The sequence below is a fragment of the Triturus cristatus genome, chromosome 7 (assembly GCF_964204655.1).
Source record: "Triturus cristatus chromosome 7, aTriCri1.1, whole genome shotgun sequence".
NCBI classification, from domain to species: Eukaryota; Metazoa; Chordata; class Amphibia; order Caudata; family Salamandridae; genus Triturus; species Triturus cristatus.
The window spans coordinates 281,709,553-281,726,659 of NC_140590.1; the positions used below are offsets into that span (position 1 = coordinate 281,709,553).

The following is a 17,107-nucleotide window of genomic DNA, read 5'->3' on the forward strand; positions in this document are numbered from 1 at the left end:
ATTGGTTGCTTGGCCACGCAGATAAAAGAGCGAGAATCTTGTTAACGTCCCACAGGGCGGAATACCTGGGTTCCGGGGTTAGGGATAACCTCACACCCCGTAGCAGCTTTCTAACTAGAGGACGTTCTCCGACCGGTGACCCCTCAATCGTCCCATGTCCCGCAGATATTGCGGATCTGAAAGTATTCACCGATCTGTACGCCAATCCTTCAGCCACTAAGGAGGCTAGGAAGTTCAAGATGTGGACATCATCGGTCCCCACGGGATCCAGACTCCGTTGCAGACACCAACCCACCCATCGAGACCAGGCTTAGCGATATCTCATGACGGTGCTGTCTGCCCAGGCTCGAGAGAGGAGATCTGCAGCGTGTCTCTTTAGGCCCGGCACCTGCATTTGTGTCCTGTAATCCTCGAAGCCATTAACTGGAGGTTGCCGCTCGTCATCAGGTGATGGGGATTCCCCGCCGGATCACTTAGGAGATGTGGAAACTAGGGTAAACGGGTTAGAGAAGCTCAAGGTAATTCCATCAGAACTGGAAACAATGCTTGCAACTTCCATATCCGAACCACATCCATCTTCTGCCTGTGCACCTGAGCCATGAGACACATGATCGTCACAAAAGGTGGCAAGGCTTAACCCTGTCCCTGGGACCAATCCTACAGAAACGCGTTGGTCGCCTCGCCCCCGGGTCCGGCCTCCAACTGCAGTATCGGGGTAGTTGGTGGTCCAGGCGGGACGCAAAAAGGTAGATTGAGACCCCAAAGGGAGGAGAGGCTCAAAGACCGCCAGACATAACTTCCAGAGGCTTTCATCCCACAGATGGCAGGAGTGCTAATCTGCCACCTGATTGGCCGATCTGAAAAGATGCTCCGCTGTCACGGAAACTTGGTGGTGAAGGCATTCCTCCCAAAAGTTCTTGGCCTGGTCTGAGATGGCTTTGGAGCGGGTGCCCCCTAGATGGTTGATATAGCAGTCCGCTGCCATATTGTCCATCTTCAGCAGTACGCAGGACTGAACTCTCTCCCTGGTCCAACACTTGACTGCAAAGGATCCTGCCAACAATTCAAGGCAGTTGATGTGTAGGGACCGTTCGGTGGCGGACCACTCGCTGCCTGTAGTGAACTGACCACAATGAGCCACCCTCAGCCCGTGCCGCTGGCGTCTAATTCGATCACCAAATCCGGCAGTGATCTAAAAATGGCGCGCCCCTTCCACGCCTTACCTCCGTTTGAGAGAGCCACCAATGGAGGTCCTCCCTGGCCTCGTTCGAGAGAGGGACACATTGTGAGTACGTGAGGCCATGCTGAAGATGCGACGCCTTCAGACATTGAAGAGCTCGGAAGTGGAGAGGCCTGGGAAAGATGGCCTGGATTGAAGAGGACAGTAGGCCCGCCACTCTCGCAATCTGATGGAGAGAGGTCCTCTCACTTGCCAATGTTTGCTGCACCTCATGCTTGATCTTGGCTATCTTCCTCGATGGAAGGCTCAGCGTGGCTGCTCTCGAGTCGATTTACAAATCCTAAGAAGGTTGTTATGCATGCAGGGCTTAAACTGGACAATTACGAATCCCCGGGACTCCAAGAGGTGGACAGCCCGCTGAAGGTGATACGGCAGAGCTCCTGGGCATTGGTGCATCAAATGCATGTCATCTAGGTAGACTATCATTTGTATGCCTGATGCTCTGAGGCGTTCTATCACCGGTTTCAGGACCTTGGTGAAACACAAAGGGGCTGACGACCGGCCAAAGGATAAAGAGGTGAACTCGAAAGTTTGGCCCTGCCATTGGAATTGAAGTAAACTGCAATGAGGCGGGTAAATTGGTACCGTGAGATACGCGTCTTTTAAAGTCCAGCCGGACCATCCAACCGTCGGGGCGGAAAAGATCTTGAAGGCGGTAGATACCCTCCATCTTGAACTGGTGGTAGACCAACCAGTCGTTTAACTCCTGTAAACTGATCACTGCTCGCTGACCACCATACTGTTTCTGCACTAGGAGCAGATTGCTCAGGATCCCTGCGGGATGGGGTTGAGTAAGGCACACTGCCCCTTTTCTCAGAAGCTCCTGAACCACCTGCTCGATCAGGGACACTTTCCGACCGGATAAGGGAATGGTACGGGGAGGGGGAATAGGCTGAACGGAGGAACCATAGAACTCTATGTGGAACCCCTGTATGGTTTGGAGCACCCAGGCGTCTGACGTAAGCGCACCCCAGCTCTCTGCGTAAAGTGCTAGGAGACCCCCCCCCCCCCACTACCCCCACCCCCCCAACTGGGTGCAAGAAGTGAAAGAAAGACTCACCATGAGAATTGGAGGCTCCTCTCCAGCTGCGTGGTCCATTATGCTGGCCTCTGGAACGGCAACGTCCCTTGGTGGGATAAAACCTATCAAAGCACCAGGATTCTTGCCACTGTCCACGCTGTGAAGGCTGTCCTCTTCCGAAGAAGATTGGGAACGGCCAGCCGAGTGCCCCCTACCACGACCCTCCCCGGAGATAACCTGTGCATTAAAAATGCGCTTAACCGTTGACTGTGCCTTATCCAATTAATTAAAAGTAGAATCAAATGTACCAAGTTCTTTAACGAACGGGTCCCCAAACAGACCTCCCTGCACTACCTGGCCAACTCCCCTAGCTTGGGGGGTATCTTGATAAGGAGGGACCTGCATCACTGAGTCAAAATGGGGCAGTTAGCATTGCCCAGGAATATGATAGCCCGCTTGGCCCAGCTAGAGTATATCTGGGGGAATAAGGGCTCAAGAGGCCTTAGCGTCCTCCGCAATATCAACATTTTTTACTAGTGGCCCGGTAACATCCAGGATCTTATCCTGACATGACCGCCATGAACGGTCAATGCCCTTCTTCGGATCCTTCATATACTTGGCCAGGAACGTGGCCATCCACGCATCAATATCTGGTGTGCAGGCTACTTTCCCATCCAGTGCTGGATGGGGGCATTCCGCCCGAAGGCTGTTCCGGACCTCTTGGTCCAGAGGCTTCCGCAGCCTACTGGTCACGATTTGGCAACTTTGTCTCAAGGCGTCCACTCCGAGGAGCGGGGATACATAAGATCTTCTGGATCTAAAAGATCCAATTGGAAGTCCGACGATACCTCACTAGGGGGCGACGGGTCAGGAGGGGGTTAGAAGGCCTCCACGACCGGTCATGGTCCAAGTCGTCTTCCGAAGTCGTAGGGGATTCATCCAGAGTCGGGGGTGGAGGGGGTGAATGGCTTGGTACCTGACCCACTAGGTTGCGAAGGGTCAACAGGATTGGTGTATTCTGTAGGGGCTGGGTTGCCTGCGCCCAGGAAGGTCTTCTTCAATCTGGCTAAAGCCTCCAAATCCACCCCTCCGTCATGGGGATGTTTGCAAGTTATGTCAGTGGCAGGAGAGGGGTTTATCTCTAGAGGTCCTGGGGCCGAAGGCCCGGGGTGATCTTCCCTTGGCGTAAGGGGTTGCAGGCACTTCTGCACCAGCTCCATCAGTTTCTTCTCTAGAGGAGCATCAGACACTTACCTAACAATAGAGGCGCCCACCGCATCACAGAACTCATATGTGACCAGGAAGTACTCCAAACCCTCCTTCTGCTCCTAATACTCCCTGTAATCCTCCATGGGGTATCAGTGGTAGGGGAGGGAAATGCTTGTGTAGCAGTATCAAGGTTAGCTAAGGTGGCCACCCACCAGGTAAGAGGGATATCGGGCAGTGGGGAGTACCCACTAATGTCCAGTGAGCCTACAGGGACTTGGCGCACTATCAGATTAGGGACAGGAGCTGTAAAATACCCTTGAGGAGTACACTGCCAAGTAGGGTGTAAGGAAAAGGCTCACAATAAGGTATCCCCAACCCCTCTCAAGCGGGAGGGAAAATGGCAGATTTGCATATCCTGGACACTAAATGGGCACTTGCAATGCAGCCTGGGTGGTCTGCCCTAAAAGCGGAGCCTCTGCTCGCACTGAAATCCTACCTTGAGGGGTGTTGTGGTTCCAGGCTGACGGGCCGAAATAGATTTGCACGGCGCGGGCAGAGGCGCCCAGCGGTCGTATTCCTGACAGTGACACTGACGCGCTCTTCGCCCGCGCACAGGAGCAGTCAACAGAGCATCGATGCCCCAGACCCTCCGCAGAAGGCTTTACACATATGGGAGGTGTGTACCTCGCTTGAAAGAAAGAAAAAACTGAGAATTAAAACAACGTGTTCAATCAGTCACTGGCAAACCAAAGGAGAAGGAAGAAGGACCGGAGTCCTGTACTTGCACGGCTGCGAGCAGCGAAGAAAAGGGTGTTATCAACAGAGGACTGGGAGGATTATACCCCGTATCTGATTGGTCATGGACTGTTGGCTTTTGTGACTTCATTTTTTCCCCAAGTGTTTATGAGAAATTAAGTTTGTTTATAATGTTGAGATCTCTAACATGGCTAATGAGCAATAAATGATGAAAAGATGAGCAGAATCCTCGCCTCAGAGTCCTGACATAGAAGTGTGAATCAACTGTTACAAATGCCATGTCCTCCAGGAACATCTGAACTGCAGGTAATTGCTTATGCTCCTTTTTTGTCCTGTGAAAGTTGGTCCATGCATTTGATTCTGAATAACGTGCTTCTCAAAAGGGGTGGATACTAAACTGGAAACACTCTGTAAGTCATACATATTACTTCAAAGTGGACTATGCTGTGCCTGCCAGCCGCACAATTAGCTAGGCTGATCTATAGATATCTGCTCAGTTTCACAATATTATAGTAGTTAGGCTGAGATGACTCAAACTATGATGGTGAAATGAAAGCTATGGTTGCAATCTACTCCAAAATATTCCGTTTATTTGACCCAAAGGGGAATGAAAAAACACATCTTTTTCCAGAACACCCACATTTTGCATTGGTTATAGATTGGTTGAACAAGGTCCCAACATTCTAGATGAAAAGGCTGTTTTTATGCTAGCTTATTGATACATCTACATATTGGAGCAGTTCAACTTCAGCATGTTGCTATTCATTCTTAGCCAATTTTTGCCATATGGCCTTTACATTTATTGGCTTTATTGCTCTCAACCCCATTGCAATGTATGAGCAATTAGTTATTGTACCTACATTTAAAAACTGAAACAAACCTTTCTGATGAGATCTGCCAAAGGTTTCATGTACATTTTGAAGAAAATATCTCCGGGGAACTCCACACATAAGATGCTTTGTGAGAAATCTGATGGCAGAAAGGGTAGTTTTGGAGAGATTATTCAAAACGGTAATATGTGCTTTAGTGTTTCATTGTGTTCTAGTTTGGAGTGACCTTTCAAATAACTGAATAACATGTGCTACATTAATATAGGAGAACATTGGTATTTGGGGGCAAGCAACCAATCTGCAGTTATTCAACAAATGTTCAAACTCTGATTCTGAGAGAATTTGAAATTGAGTAAAATGACAGAACATGAACTAAAACTACGTTGGGGGGGGGGGGGCATCCGTATATCCAGTTATCCATTCTGATCATCAGTGCCTTAGAGACAAAGTTATTAGATAAGTGATTGCTTGAGCCTCAACCATATAAAGGCAGAGTCAAGCAAAGACCACCTTTAATATATTCTGTATGGGTAATATTCATGGGTTCAATAGTATGCAGTTTACTGTTAATGCTCAAATATTTGTATAAAGTCCTTTTTCTGTTATCAGTTAAATAAGATGTTGCCATTAGCGTTACTCTTGTCTATCTGGAACTGCCAGTTTGCTGATGCCTTTTCTGAGATTAACGGCCATTTTCAACTTCTTATGCACTTGGCTAGTGTATGCAACTTGAAAGTCCCAAAATCTCAATTAAGATTGTGGAATAGGAGTTTAAGTAACCTCAAATTAGTGAATTGGGGGTAACTGCTGCTCAGTGTTGGTGAAATAGAGTACTGGCAGTCTACACAGATTAGCGGTAATGACAGTTTTGCAGCGTGAATCTTTCTGGATTCACTATGCTGTGCATTATTCCGCCATCTAGTGGTTGGGTCCGGAATTGTAGTATTTCTTCTCTTTTTTTCTTTTTTTTCGTGGCCCAGGTGGGCGTCGACATACCACCATTTGGTGTCCTTCGTGACGTCAACGCGCTTCCTCCGGAAGCTCCCACCTTTGGTCGCCATCTTCTGATTCTTTTTTCCGCTGTTGGGTCTGGATCAACAGTGAAGGAGCTCCAAGAACTTTGGAGCGAAGAATCGACGAAAATAGAAGAAAACTAGAATATATCACCGGGGAAGACACCCGAGATCAAGTAAGGAAGAAGGTCGACGTCAGAAGAGAGAACATCGAAAAACGTGACGTTTCAAAGGAGAATGCGCATACGGGGGGCTCCCTGGGCACGGTGATGGACAAAACTCCGTTTAAATTCTGCGTGAGCTGTCACCACAAGTACGCGCTAAAGGACCAACATCCGATCTGCAATCTCTGCCTGCCACTCGACCATCGAAGCGAGGACTGCAATGCCTGTGCAGCATTCACCCCGAAGACCCTCAGAGTAAGGGAGAGGCAGAGAAGAGCAAACTACAACATGCAGGGGCAGGGGACACCCCCATCGCTCTGAGATTTGGGACTCTCCAGCGGAGAGGAAAACAACATAGCAGAGGGACTAGAGGACGTCTTGGTCGTCAAGGTCCTAAAGAAAACGTCGAAGGAGGTAAGAGTCGGCAAACCCTAAACACTCAACTGATACTCACAAATGCGAGCCAAAGTCCTCGAAGGGAGCAGATCCGTCGAAGCACTCGATGTCGACTACTGCATTCGGGGACAAGCAGACCGTTGGATCCTCTGAGAAGGACCCCCAGACGGCGAAATCCCAAGACAAGGGAAAGGCGTCGAAGAGCATCCACGGAAGAGAGGCCTCGACGTCGAAAGGCGAAGGCCCAAAAACGGTTTCGACTTCGGTGTCGAAAACCGCGAAAAGGAAAGTAGAATCCCTCAGTCGATCAACCGGCCGAGATGGAAAAGAAAAGGAAAAGGCTCAAGGCCAAAATGGCGAACATCTTGCATTGCAAGAAAGACTTTGACGAAAAAATGAAATTCTACAGCATACCGTCGAAAGCCACGGCCGAAACAGAAGGGTGCGACGAGGATTTCCAACAGCTGACCACACCTGAACCTGGAGAGGAACAGGAAGAAAACCTGTACTACGGGGGAGCCGAAGGGGAGGAAGACGAGCACACTTACCAAGACTCGACGTCTTCGGATGCTCAGGACTTGCCGTGGCAAGATCTCGACGCCGAATCCCCGGAAGAGGGTGTAGAATCATATCCATCAAGGCCTTCGCCGCCGGAAGACATAGGGATCTACAACCAAGTCATCAAAAGGGCTGCAGACACACATGGAGTGCAGCAGGAAGAAGAAAAACCCCAGTCTTGCTTCCTCTTGGAGACCTTGTTGCCATCCCAGACTAGGAGCCAGTTCCTGCCCATGCTCCCAAGTGTTCTGGACCAGGGGAAGGAGGCATTCAAGGAGCCTGCCATGTGTAGAGCAGTGACTCCACGAGCAGAGAAAAAATATAAACATTAATCAAAAGACCCCATGTACATTAGCCAGCCGACTCGATCATCACATCCACAGCTCGGAAAAGAGCAAATATACCACAAACTTAGGCCCATCACCAGACAAAGAAAGCAAGAGGATGGACCTGATGGGTAGGAAGTTGGAGAGGAGCGCAGCTCTACAATGGCGCATTGCCAATTCCAATGCACTCATCAACAGACACGCATACCAGCACTGGGAAGAAGTGGGACAACTCCTCAAGCACGTACCAGAGCAATACCAGAGAAGGGCAAGCCACCTGGTAGAAGAGGGGAAGAACATGGCAAATACATGTTTAAAGTCGGCCCTAGACGCAGCAGAGACATCTAGCAGGCAGATGATGCTGGGGATCACAGAAAGGAGGCATACCTAGCTAAGGATTTCAGGTTTCAAAAATGAAGTCCAAAACAACATCATCAACACACCCTTCAATGGGGAACAACTGTTTGGAGCACCAGTTGATGACAAATTGAACCAGCTGAAAAAAGATAACAAAACAGCAAGGTCCATGGGGGCACTGCAGTTCCGAGGTATGAGAAGGGGGAACACCTTCTAGGAGGCCAACAGGCAGAGGAAATCATCAACCTGTGGCACAACACCAAACCTCCCAGCAAGATTATCAGGGAGGTAACCAGGGACAGCAGCAGGGGCAGCAACAGCAGAACTGGCAGTACCAGCCCCGAGGACCATCCTTTCGAGGGCGAGGGCGAGACCGAGGAAGGGGTAACGGCCAAAGGGGGAGTCAGCCTCCCACAACAAAGTGACTCACCAGCAAAACCAACGCACACCCGGACAAGACCTCAGGGGGTGCAGAAAGAGTCAAGGCAAGGACCAAGAGAAAATCAAAAACCTTCAAAACTTCCTCGAACACGCAACACCAGTAGGAGGCAGATTAAGACACATCCTCGAGTAGTGGAGGGAAATAACATCAGACAAATGGATATTAAACCTCATACAATATTGGTACTGTAGAGACCTGGAAAAGCCACCGCCAAACAAGGCCAAGGGTCAGAGTGCGCTCAACAAAAGAGCGGACACACTTGATGCAGGAAGCAAGAGAACTGCTAAAGAAAAGAGCCATAGAAATGGTACTACAAAAACAACGGAACAAGGGGGTATACTCAACCTACTTCCTCATACCAAAGGTAGACGGAACATTGTGTCCAATTCTAGACCTAAGATTCTTAAACAGGTTCATAAAGACTCAAAGGTTCAAGATGACCTCGCTCCAAGAGGTCATACCTCAACTACAAAAGGGAGATTACATGGCAACTATTGACTTGAAGGACGCCTACTTGCACATCCCCATCAACAGCAAACGCAAACACCTTCTCAGGTTTATGATCAACAAAACTCACTACCTGTTCACAGTACTGTCTTTCGGACTAAAATCTGCACCAAGGGTCTTAACAAAATGTCTGGCAGCAGCAGTAGCAGCACACTTAAGGAGGAAGGGGATACATGTATACCCGTACCTCGACGCCTAGCTGGTAAAAGCAAGCTCATACCACAAGTGCAAAAGGCACATAGAGATAGTGATACAGACGCTTGCCCAACTGGGGTTTTCAATCCATTGGGAGAAAACGTCTATAGAACCAGAACAAGTGAAGATATTCTTAGGAGCAAAGATCAACACCATACAGAGCACGGTTATTCCATGCGCAAAGAGGTCTCTGGCAATATGCAAAGAGACGCGTCTTTATCGCAAGGGGCAAGCTCTGACAGTGAGCAAACTGATGGGGATCATGGCATCATGCGTACATTTGGTGCCAAATATTCGCCTGCACATGAGACCATTCCAAGAATGGAACCAGCAGCAATGGTCACAAGCGACAGGCAGTTAGGAGGATCTAGTGGTTGTCACGCACGCAGTAGAGCAAGAAATAGCGTGGTGGAGCCAGAAGAACTTAGAACAGGGGAGATCATTCACACAACCAACTCCAACAGTAACCATTACAACAGACTCCCCCCGGAAGGGGTGGGGACCTCACACAAACAACCTCAAAGTAAGGGGGTTGTGGGGACATCAGGATGCAACTCAAGACAGTGTTCCTAGCCTTAAAAGCCTTTCAGAAACTGCTGTACGGATACAGAGTACTGATACAAACAGACAATACAACTACCATGTTCTACATCAACAAGCAAGGAGGGACACAATTTGCGACACTTTCCCTGCTGGCGCAGGAAATATGGAGATGGGCAATCCCCAGGAAAATAGACCGGTTAGCAATACATCTACCAGGGAAGGACAATGTAGAAGCAGACTCGCTCAGCAGACAGACGCCAGCATTCCTCGAATGGGAGATCAGCCAACAAGAAATACAGAAGGTATTCCACAAATGGGGAACTCCGCAAATAGACCTATTTGCAACACTCCAAAATGCAGAATGGCAAAACTTCGCATCCAGAGTACCGTGCAAACAGTCCCTGGGGAATGCGCTATGGATAAGCTGGTCAGGGGCATTTGCCTACGCTTCTCCACCGATACCGCTACTACACAGGGTACTAAACAAGTGCAGGTTCAGCAACATGATGCTCATCCTGATAGCACCCCCGTGGGTCAGACAAACATGGTTCTCACAAATCATGGAGATGTCACAAACGCACGCACGCACACAGGTTCCCCGCCAGGAAGGACCTGCTAACTATGCAAAACGGAAGAGTACTACACCCTGAGCCAGAAAGCCTCAGCCTAGCTGCATGGCTCCTGAGGACCTAGAGTTCGCACACCTCAAACTACCGGCAAGCACGATGGCGGTACTCCGAGAGGCAAGGAGACCGACCACAAGAACGTGCTACGTAGCAAAGTGGAAAAGATTCACCGAATGGTGCAGTAGGGAGAAACTGCAAACAAGGATTACTATGGAATCAACAGTATTATGATACGTAACGCATCTACTGCAGAATAAACTAAGCTACACATCCCTAAGGGTCCACTTAGCGGCAATTGTGGCTTACATAAGACGAGAAACAGGGAAAAGTTTCTTCACCTCACAGGTGGTAAAAAGATTCCTAGAAGGAGCAAAAAGGATAGCACCTCCAAAAAGAATACCGGCGTGGAACCTCAATGTAGTGCTAACACAACTGATGAAGGCACCATTTGAGCCTATTCACAAAGCTACACTGCATATGCTCACGCTAAAGACAGCCTTCACAGCTATCACATGACTGCGAAGAGTAAGTGAATTACAAGCGCCAGCGCTCCAAGAACCCTACCTGCAAATACACAGTGATGGGATTGTCATGAGAACAGACCCCCATTTCATGCCACAGGTGGTGTCCAATTTTTCCAAAAACCTTCCACAAGCACAGAGAGGGCCTTACACACACTGGACGCCAGGAGGGCAGTGATGCACTATATGGAAAGGACAAAAGAGTGCAGGAAAACAAAACAATTCTTTGTATCCTTTGCCAGCAGTTTTTTGGGACGACCAGTTACCAAAAATACCATTGCACGATGGATTGCACAAACCATACTGCTCTGCCACAAACCGGCAGCGCAACCGTTACAAGGAGCAGCTCATGCTCACTCAACAAGGAAGAGAGGAGCAACAATTGCGTTTCTAGCCAACACACCAATTCAAGACATTTGCAAAGTGGCTACATGGTCTTCAGTGCACACGTTCACGAAGCACTACTGTGTGGATATCCAAATGAACAAAGAAGCGCAAGTGGGACAGAAGGTCTTGCAACACATTTTCAGTAACCAGTGCTCATCTTCCACCCAACCACCACTATAAGGACAAACCGCTACAAAGTCTATGCACAGCATAGTGAATCCAGAAAGATTCACGCTGCAAAATGTATAGTTTCTTACCTGTCTGTGTAGTTTTGCAGCTTGAAGACTTTCTGGATTCACTAGCGAACCCACCCTCCTCCGCCAGAAAGATGAGACAAGAGGATAAAGGGGAGCAGAAGGTTTAAAAAAAAAAAGACGTTACAAGGTTTGATGAGGAAAAGTAGCACAAGAAAGAGAAAAAAGAATCCAAGGATGGCGACCAAAGGTGGGACGTCACGAAGGACACCAAATGGTGGTATGTCGACGCCCACCTGGGCCACCAAAAAAAAGAGAGAAGAAATACTACAATTCCGGACCCAACCACTAGATGGCGGAATAATGCACATTATAGTGAATCCAGAAAGTCTTCAAGCTGCAAAACTACACCGAAAGGTAAGAAACTATACATTCCGCAAAAGAGTTCAGGCTATCCAATATAGAATAGGTTGCACAAGCAAACATCAACTTACAACTGAGAGGAAGGCCCAGAAGTTCAGTTCCCCCTTAAAACAAAAACAACAGAATAGGTACTGCTCATTGAGTTTATGTTGCACTGTACACTGTAGTATCTGTAATTCTGGACTGAGTGATCCAGACACTCTTTGTGTTTTCAGGTGGCTGAACTACGCCAGAGACTGCACATCTATGAGCGCGTTGGTGTGGAAATACATGAAGAACATGCAGGGATTGTGCCAGAGGAGACAGGCCTTCAGGAGCGTGTACTCTGTAGGTAAGCACCACCAACAACTTTCAACTGCTCATTTGTCCCTTTAATTCCAAAGTGCACTATGAAATTGAACGACAATGGAGAGCTGCACCATCCTCCGACCACCTGAAACTACCAAGAAGCACGAGAAACTCCTATTGCAGAAAGATTAGATGATCTAAAGCGGATTTCATTAGTAAACAATTAGACCAGGCCAAGAATCGTCCCAAAAGATTATTAGAAATAATTAAATCTCAATCTAAGGGCGTCTCCCAACCCCCCAAGTCAATTCAGAAACACTCCCCAATTGCAAAGAATTTGCTTCCTTTTTTACAATGAAGACAGATAACATAACATGTGTATTTGTAAAGCGCACGTATCCCGCTGAATAACAGATGTATATTGTTACCCAACTCAATGGTACTCATTTTATCGACCATAACATAACGACTGAGCTTCTTAACGATCCATTATCCCATACTGACCCACACATGATCACCTCAATGACCACGCTGGCGACCTCGCTTGGTTACTCTGCAAAGCATGACCTCAAAAACAATGCCTCTTGGGTCGCCTTCAACCTCTACAGTGAAGAAATTATCCTAAAAACACATACAGCCCTGAATCCCTCCAATTACTTTATAGACACTCTCCCAGCAACCCACCTAAAAGACTTCATTCCAAATTTACAAGGCGCCATCCCAGACATCCTCAAAGCTGGGCAGGTTTCCCCCATCCTGAGGCAACCATCGGCGGACCTGTCTGACCTGAATAACTATCGCCCAGTATCCAACATCCCTACCCTGGCTAAACTATTAGAAAAATGTGTTCACAAGTAGCTTAGCAACCACATAGACCACTTCACCCTGCTCGATCAATTCCAATCTGGTTTTCGCACCGGGCACAGTACCGAATCAGCCATGACCCACATAATAGATGACGCATTACAGATATTGGACGGAAACAAAGCCTGTTTGCTAATCCTGCTCGACCTATCCTCAGCCTTTGATACCGTCAAACACGAAAACTTACTAGACCTCCAGAAACATAGAATGGGACAATCTGAAGCAGTTCTAAATTGGTTCACTTCCTTCCTCCAAAACAGAACACAAAGACAAAAGATCAATCAATCTTTATAAGCCCACCCTAGTCACTTTAGGAGTACCCCAGGGATCTTCCCTCTCTCCAGCACTCTCCAATTTGTTTATGGAACCACTCACCGAGCTTCTCAACTCCTCAAATGTCTAATATCACATGTTTGCAGACGACACACAACTCTACATTAAGGTCCACTCATTTGAAGACATCAAGTCCCTTAACTCGACGCTACAGAAAACACAGACCTGGCTGGCCAAAAACCACTTACAACGAAACACCTTCAAAACCGAATTCCTCTTAATCGCCCTCCCCCCAGCCAAACAACCATCATCCGCGAGTTGATGAAGCACCTAACTGCACTCGACGGCCGTCCTCGAATTATAGACCGTGAAATCGCTAGGAATAACTCTGGATAATAAGTTTAATATGCAGAATCACATCAGCGCAGCAATGAAAGGAGCACATTTTCAGATGAATACCCTGAGAAGACTGAAACCCTTCATACCCACAAATGACTTTAAACAGGCAGTTCAGACTCTTGTAATCCCCCGAGTGAACCGTGGGAGTGTCGCTCTCTGCGGCCTTCTCAGCCCCCCTTAGAGCCACAATCAACTCAGCCGCTAGACTCCTCACCGGCTCCAAAAGAAATTCACATCTCCCCTGACCTTCGTGCCCTCAATTGGCTACCTCTCGAAGCCAGAATCCAACTGAAAATTGCCTGCATGACACACAAGGCACTTCACCACAAAACCCCAAGATATCTAGCGGAGAAATTGGTACCATCGGGTGGTATCAGAACCACTAGGAGTTCCGATAACCTTCTACTGAAATCACAACGATTTTCCAAGAAGAAAACATACAATCATACCTTCTCAAGAATGGCCCCCAGGATATTGAACGCCTTGCCTCCAGACACGAGACTGAACCCGTCCACAACATTTAAAAAAAAAAAAAAAAGTGAAATCGATTCTTCTATCCAAATTCACTTGAACAATTTTTTACAGTCATGTATATATGTGCTAATCTGTATTAGTTACCATTTCTGTATTAATCTAACTCATAGTATTTTTATGCTTATGTCTACCACATGTATTTGCCCTGTAAAGCGCTCTGATACCCGCAAGGGTCTTGTTCGCGCTATACAAAACATTCAAAATAAATATAAATAAATAAAATCAGCTTTTGAATGCCCTGCTAATACATGAAATGAAATACCTTAACTAGACGCTCTCAAGTCTCTGGTGAAAAATAGCAGTATTGCATACACTGCCAGCCCAGAACCATTTGGTTGTCAACAGTAGTTTATATTCGAATTGGTGAGGGTCTGTAAGGTGAGGCTAGTAATGCACAGGTACATAAGACTTGAAGCCTATAGGTAGGATCTATGTTTACCTGGTTCAGACAGTGTGAGGTTTTCTTGGGTGATATCTATGATGGACATGTAAAGGACAGATGCAGAAGATTGGTGGTGGTACAAAAGTTAAGAAGGGTCCTCTCTCGGAATAAAGTTGTTAAAGGTTCAGGAAATCGCTGGATACAGGTACCTGGTCACTGTGCGAGTAGGTGTGTACACAGCTGTGTCTGCACATGCAGGTCTGTTTCTGAAACCGAGCAATACACTCAATGCTCTAGATACAAGGTCTGACATCTTGGCTCGAGGGAAATCCTTGGAGGCTGCAGGTCTGGAAGTGTTTAACGACAATGAACACCATATGCTGTAATGCTGCTCCAGTGCCAGGGAGCCCACGCATTTCTCATTCTGTCTGCAGCTATTTCTAGCTGTAAAAGTCACACTGAGCAGAGGTGGCAGTCAGTATGGAGAGAAGGATGAGTATTATACGTATTTTGCCCTTTTAAAACTTAATTCCTTATTGTGAAAACATTTGACTCAATTTGGGGTTTTACTGTTCTTTTCTTAGCAGAGCAATTAAGTTCTGGTTCCAGGGTTAAGTAGTTTGTGTTTGTTTCCTTTCGTGAGTCTGTGGGGGGACTGGTTTCTGGTTTTCCAATGTGGGGTCCTGGTCCTGTCTGCATCTGGGGCTTTTCAGTTGGATTACTATTTACTGGCCTTGGGTTGTGAATTTCCAGTTTTGCATTAGTATTGAGGGGTACCGGACGTTCTAGAGTCACTGTTTTAAATGATTACCATCCTTACTTCTGGGATAAAAGGGATGAAGGCTAATTATCCTGATGTACATAGGAGAGGTAGGCGGGTAAAATAATCCATTGTATATTCTGATAAAGTGCTGATTGTTATTATCTTTTTCAGAAGTTTAAGTGATCATCCTGTGCAGAGTTTAGACCTTGTTCAGTTTGTATTCAGTGTGTCTGTCTTTTCTGCCCCACTGCTCAGTCTGGACGAGTCCACTCGAGATGTGCAAGTCACCAAGGAAGCGGAATGCGAGACACTCCAGGTAGCAGGTACCCGCGTAAGGGAGTTTAGCACTCAAACATCAGCCCGAAAGTGTGACCAGAAGCCTGACTGGTTTTCAGTGGATGCGAAAAAGACAGAGCAGGTATGATGGCTTTGACCTTTGGCAAATGCGGAGGGTGCTGCATGCGCCAGATATCTTGTTTGTGAAATTGTGTTTTTGGTCTTCTGCCTTGAGGTGGTTACCACTAAGGATGAGTACTTGGGCTTGGGATATTCCAGTTTTATGGGGATATATACAGTTGTTTACCACTAGTGTGAATGGTGATCAGTACTAATGCACTTCAATTGGATAATCATCCTACTCTCTCTGGACACTTGACTATTGGAGTCGTGAATTCAAATGGTCAAGTCTTAATCTAAGAGTGGCAGGTTTTCAAATCTCATATGTAGCCTGACGCTGTAAACTGAATGCCCAGCTAGTGCTATAACGTCTGTGAATAATGAAACTTCATGTATAAAGAGGTAAAATTGGGGACGTTATTAACTACTATAGAGGAAAGAATTAGAAACTTATCAGGATGATGTAATCAGAACCAATATCAGTGTTTGTATACCGGCCTCCTTAGAGCAGAAGCATGAAACCAAATAAAGTAATATATCCTTAATCCAATGATGTGTGGACCTTCACTCTAGTCAGTTTCAATGTCTGGTAGGATGCAAGGCTAAGCAACTCAGTGGGTTGGAGACCCAGCGAATAAGCTCCAAAACGTTACTGTAAAAGCCCACTACATAACCTGTTATTGGGTCCCCACCAAATACAGCGAAGTTTAGGATGGCAAAGGCTAGTTCACATAAAATCTTGGCTGCAATTAGCAGTGTTACTGAAGCTTCAGTAGTTAGTTTCTGGTACCCATTCTAATCTCCTGCCTAAGCGAGTGGACCTGGTGCATGCACAGTAATTTCCCATGGAAGATATCACACTTCGGGGACCCATGTCTTGGGAAGTGCCCATTTACCGTCAAGGACTTCTGTATCTCATGTTACCCATAAACTCGACCTGTAGGGACTGGGGGCTTAGATGTAGTGCAAGAGCCCTATGTAAGACTGTGGCTCTGAAATCTCAAAGGCAAGCAACATGGTTCTTAATTAGTTCTATAGTAGACAAAACAGCTGCAGCCATTGAGGCACAGCACAGATACCTAAAGTGAAGAAATAAAGCCTCTGGCCACGATGTGGGCAAGGAGACCCTTCCTGAGTCGAGATCTGTGCAAACTCATTACATTTTCATTTCTAGAAGATTCCTTCAGGTCCTTGGCCGTAGCTCAGATTTGTTGCTTCTGGGGGATTTTGACCAGCTGATTTGTGAAAGGTCGTTGTGACTTACAGATGCTCACTCCCCATGCAAGCTTTTCATTCAGTTGGGTCTTCCTCCTAGTCATAAGCGTGCTGTTCTGCCCATTAGTTGAGCGTCTCCTCCTAAGCTGATCACAGTAATGGGGTTTTCTGATGTCTAGAACTTGTTGCCAGTGTCTAAGGAATGATGGTAGCAGGACCCTATTTAGATTTAATGTCTCAGTGCTGGTGCACAAGTCACATCTCGAAGTTCAAAGTCCTTGATCT

The 17,107-nt window shown here is 47.1% G+C and overlaps 1 protein-coding gene across 3 annotated transcripts in view; it reads left to right on the top strand.

Annotated features, from left to right (window-relative positions):
* The window catches only part of LOC146809428 (kinesin-like protein KIF18B), a 332,980-nt gene that overhangs the window by 112,638 nt on the left and 203,235 nt on the right, over window positions 1-17,107 (top strand). For all 3 annotated transcript variants that reach the window (XM_085616276.1, XM_085616275.1, XM_085616274.1), the window contains exons 9-10: window positions 11,924-12,039; window positions 15,467-15,629. In XM_085616276.1, coding sequence (XP_085472402.1) covers window positions 11,924-12,039; window positions 15,467-15,629 — 279 coding nt within the window. The remainder of the gene's footprint in view (window positions 1-11,923; window positions 12,040-15,466; window positions 15,630-17,107) is intronic.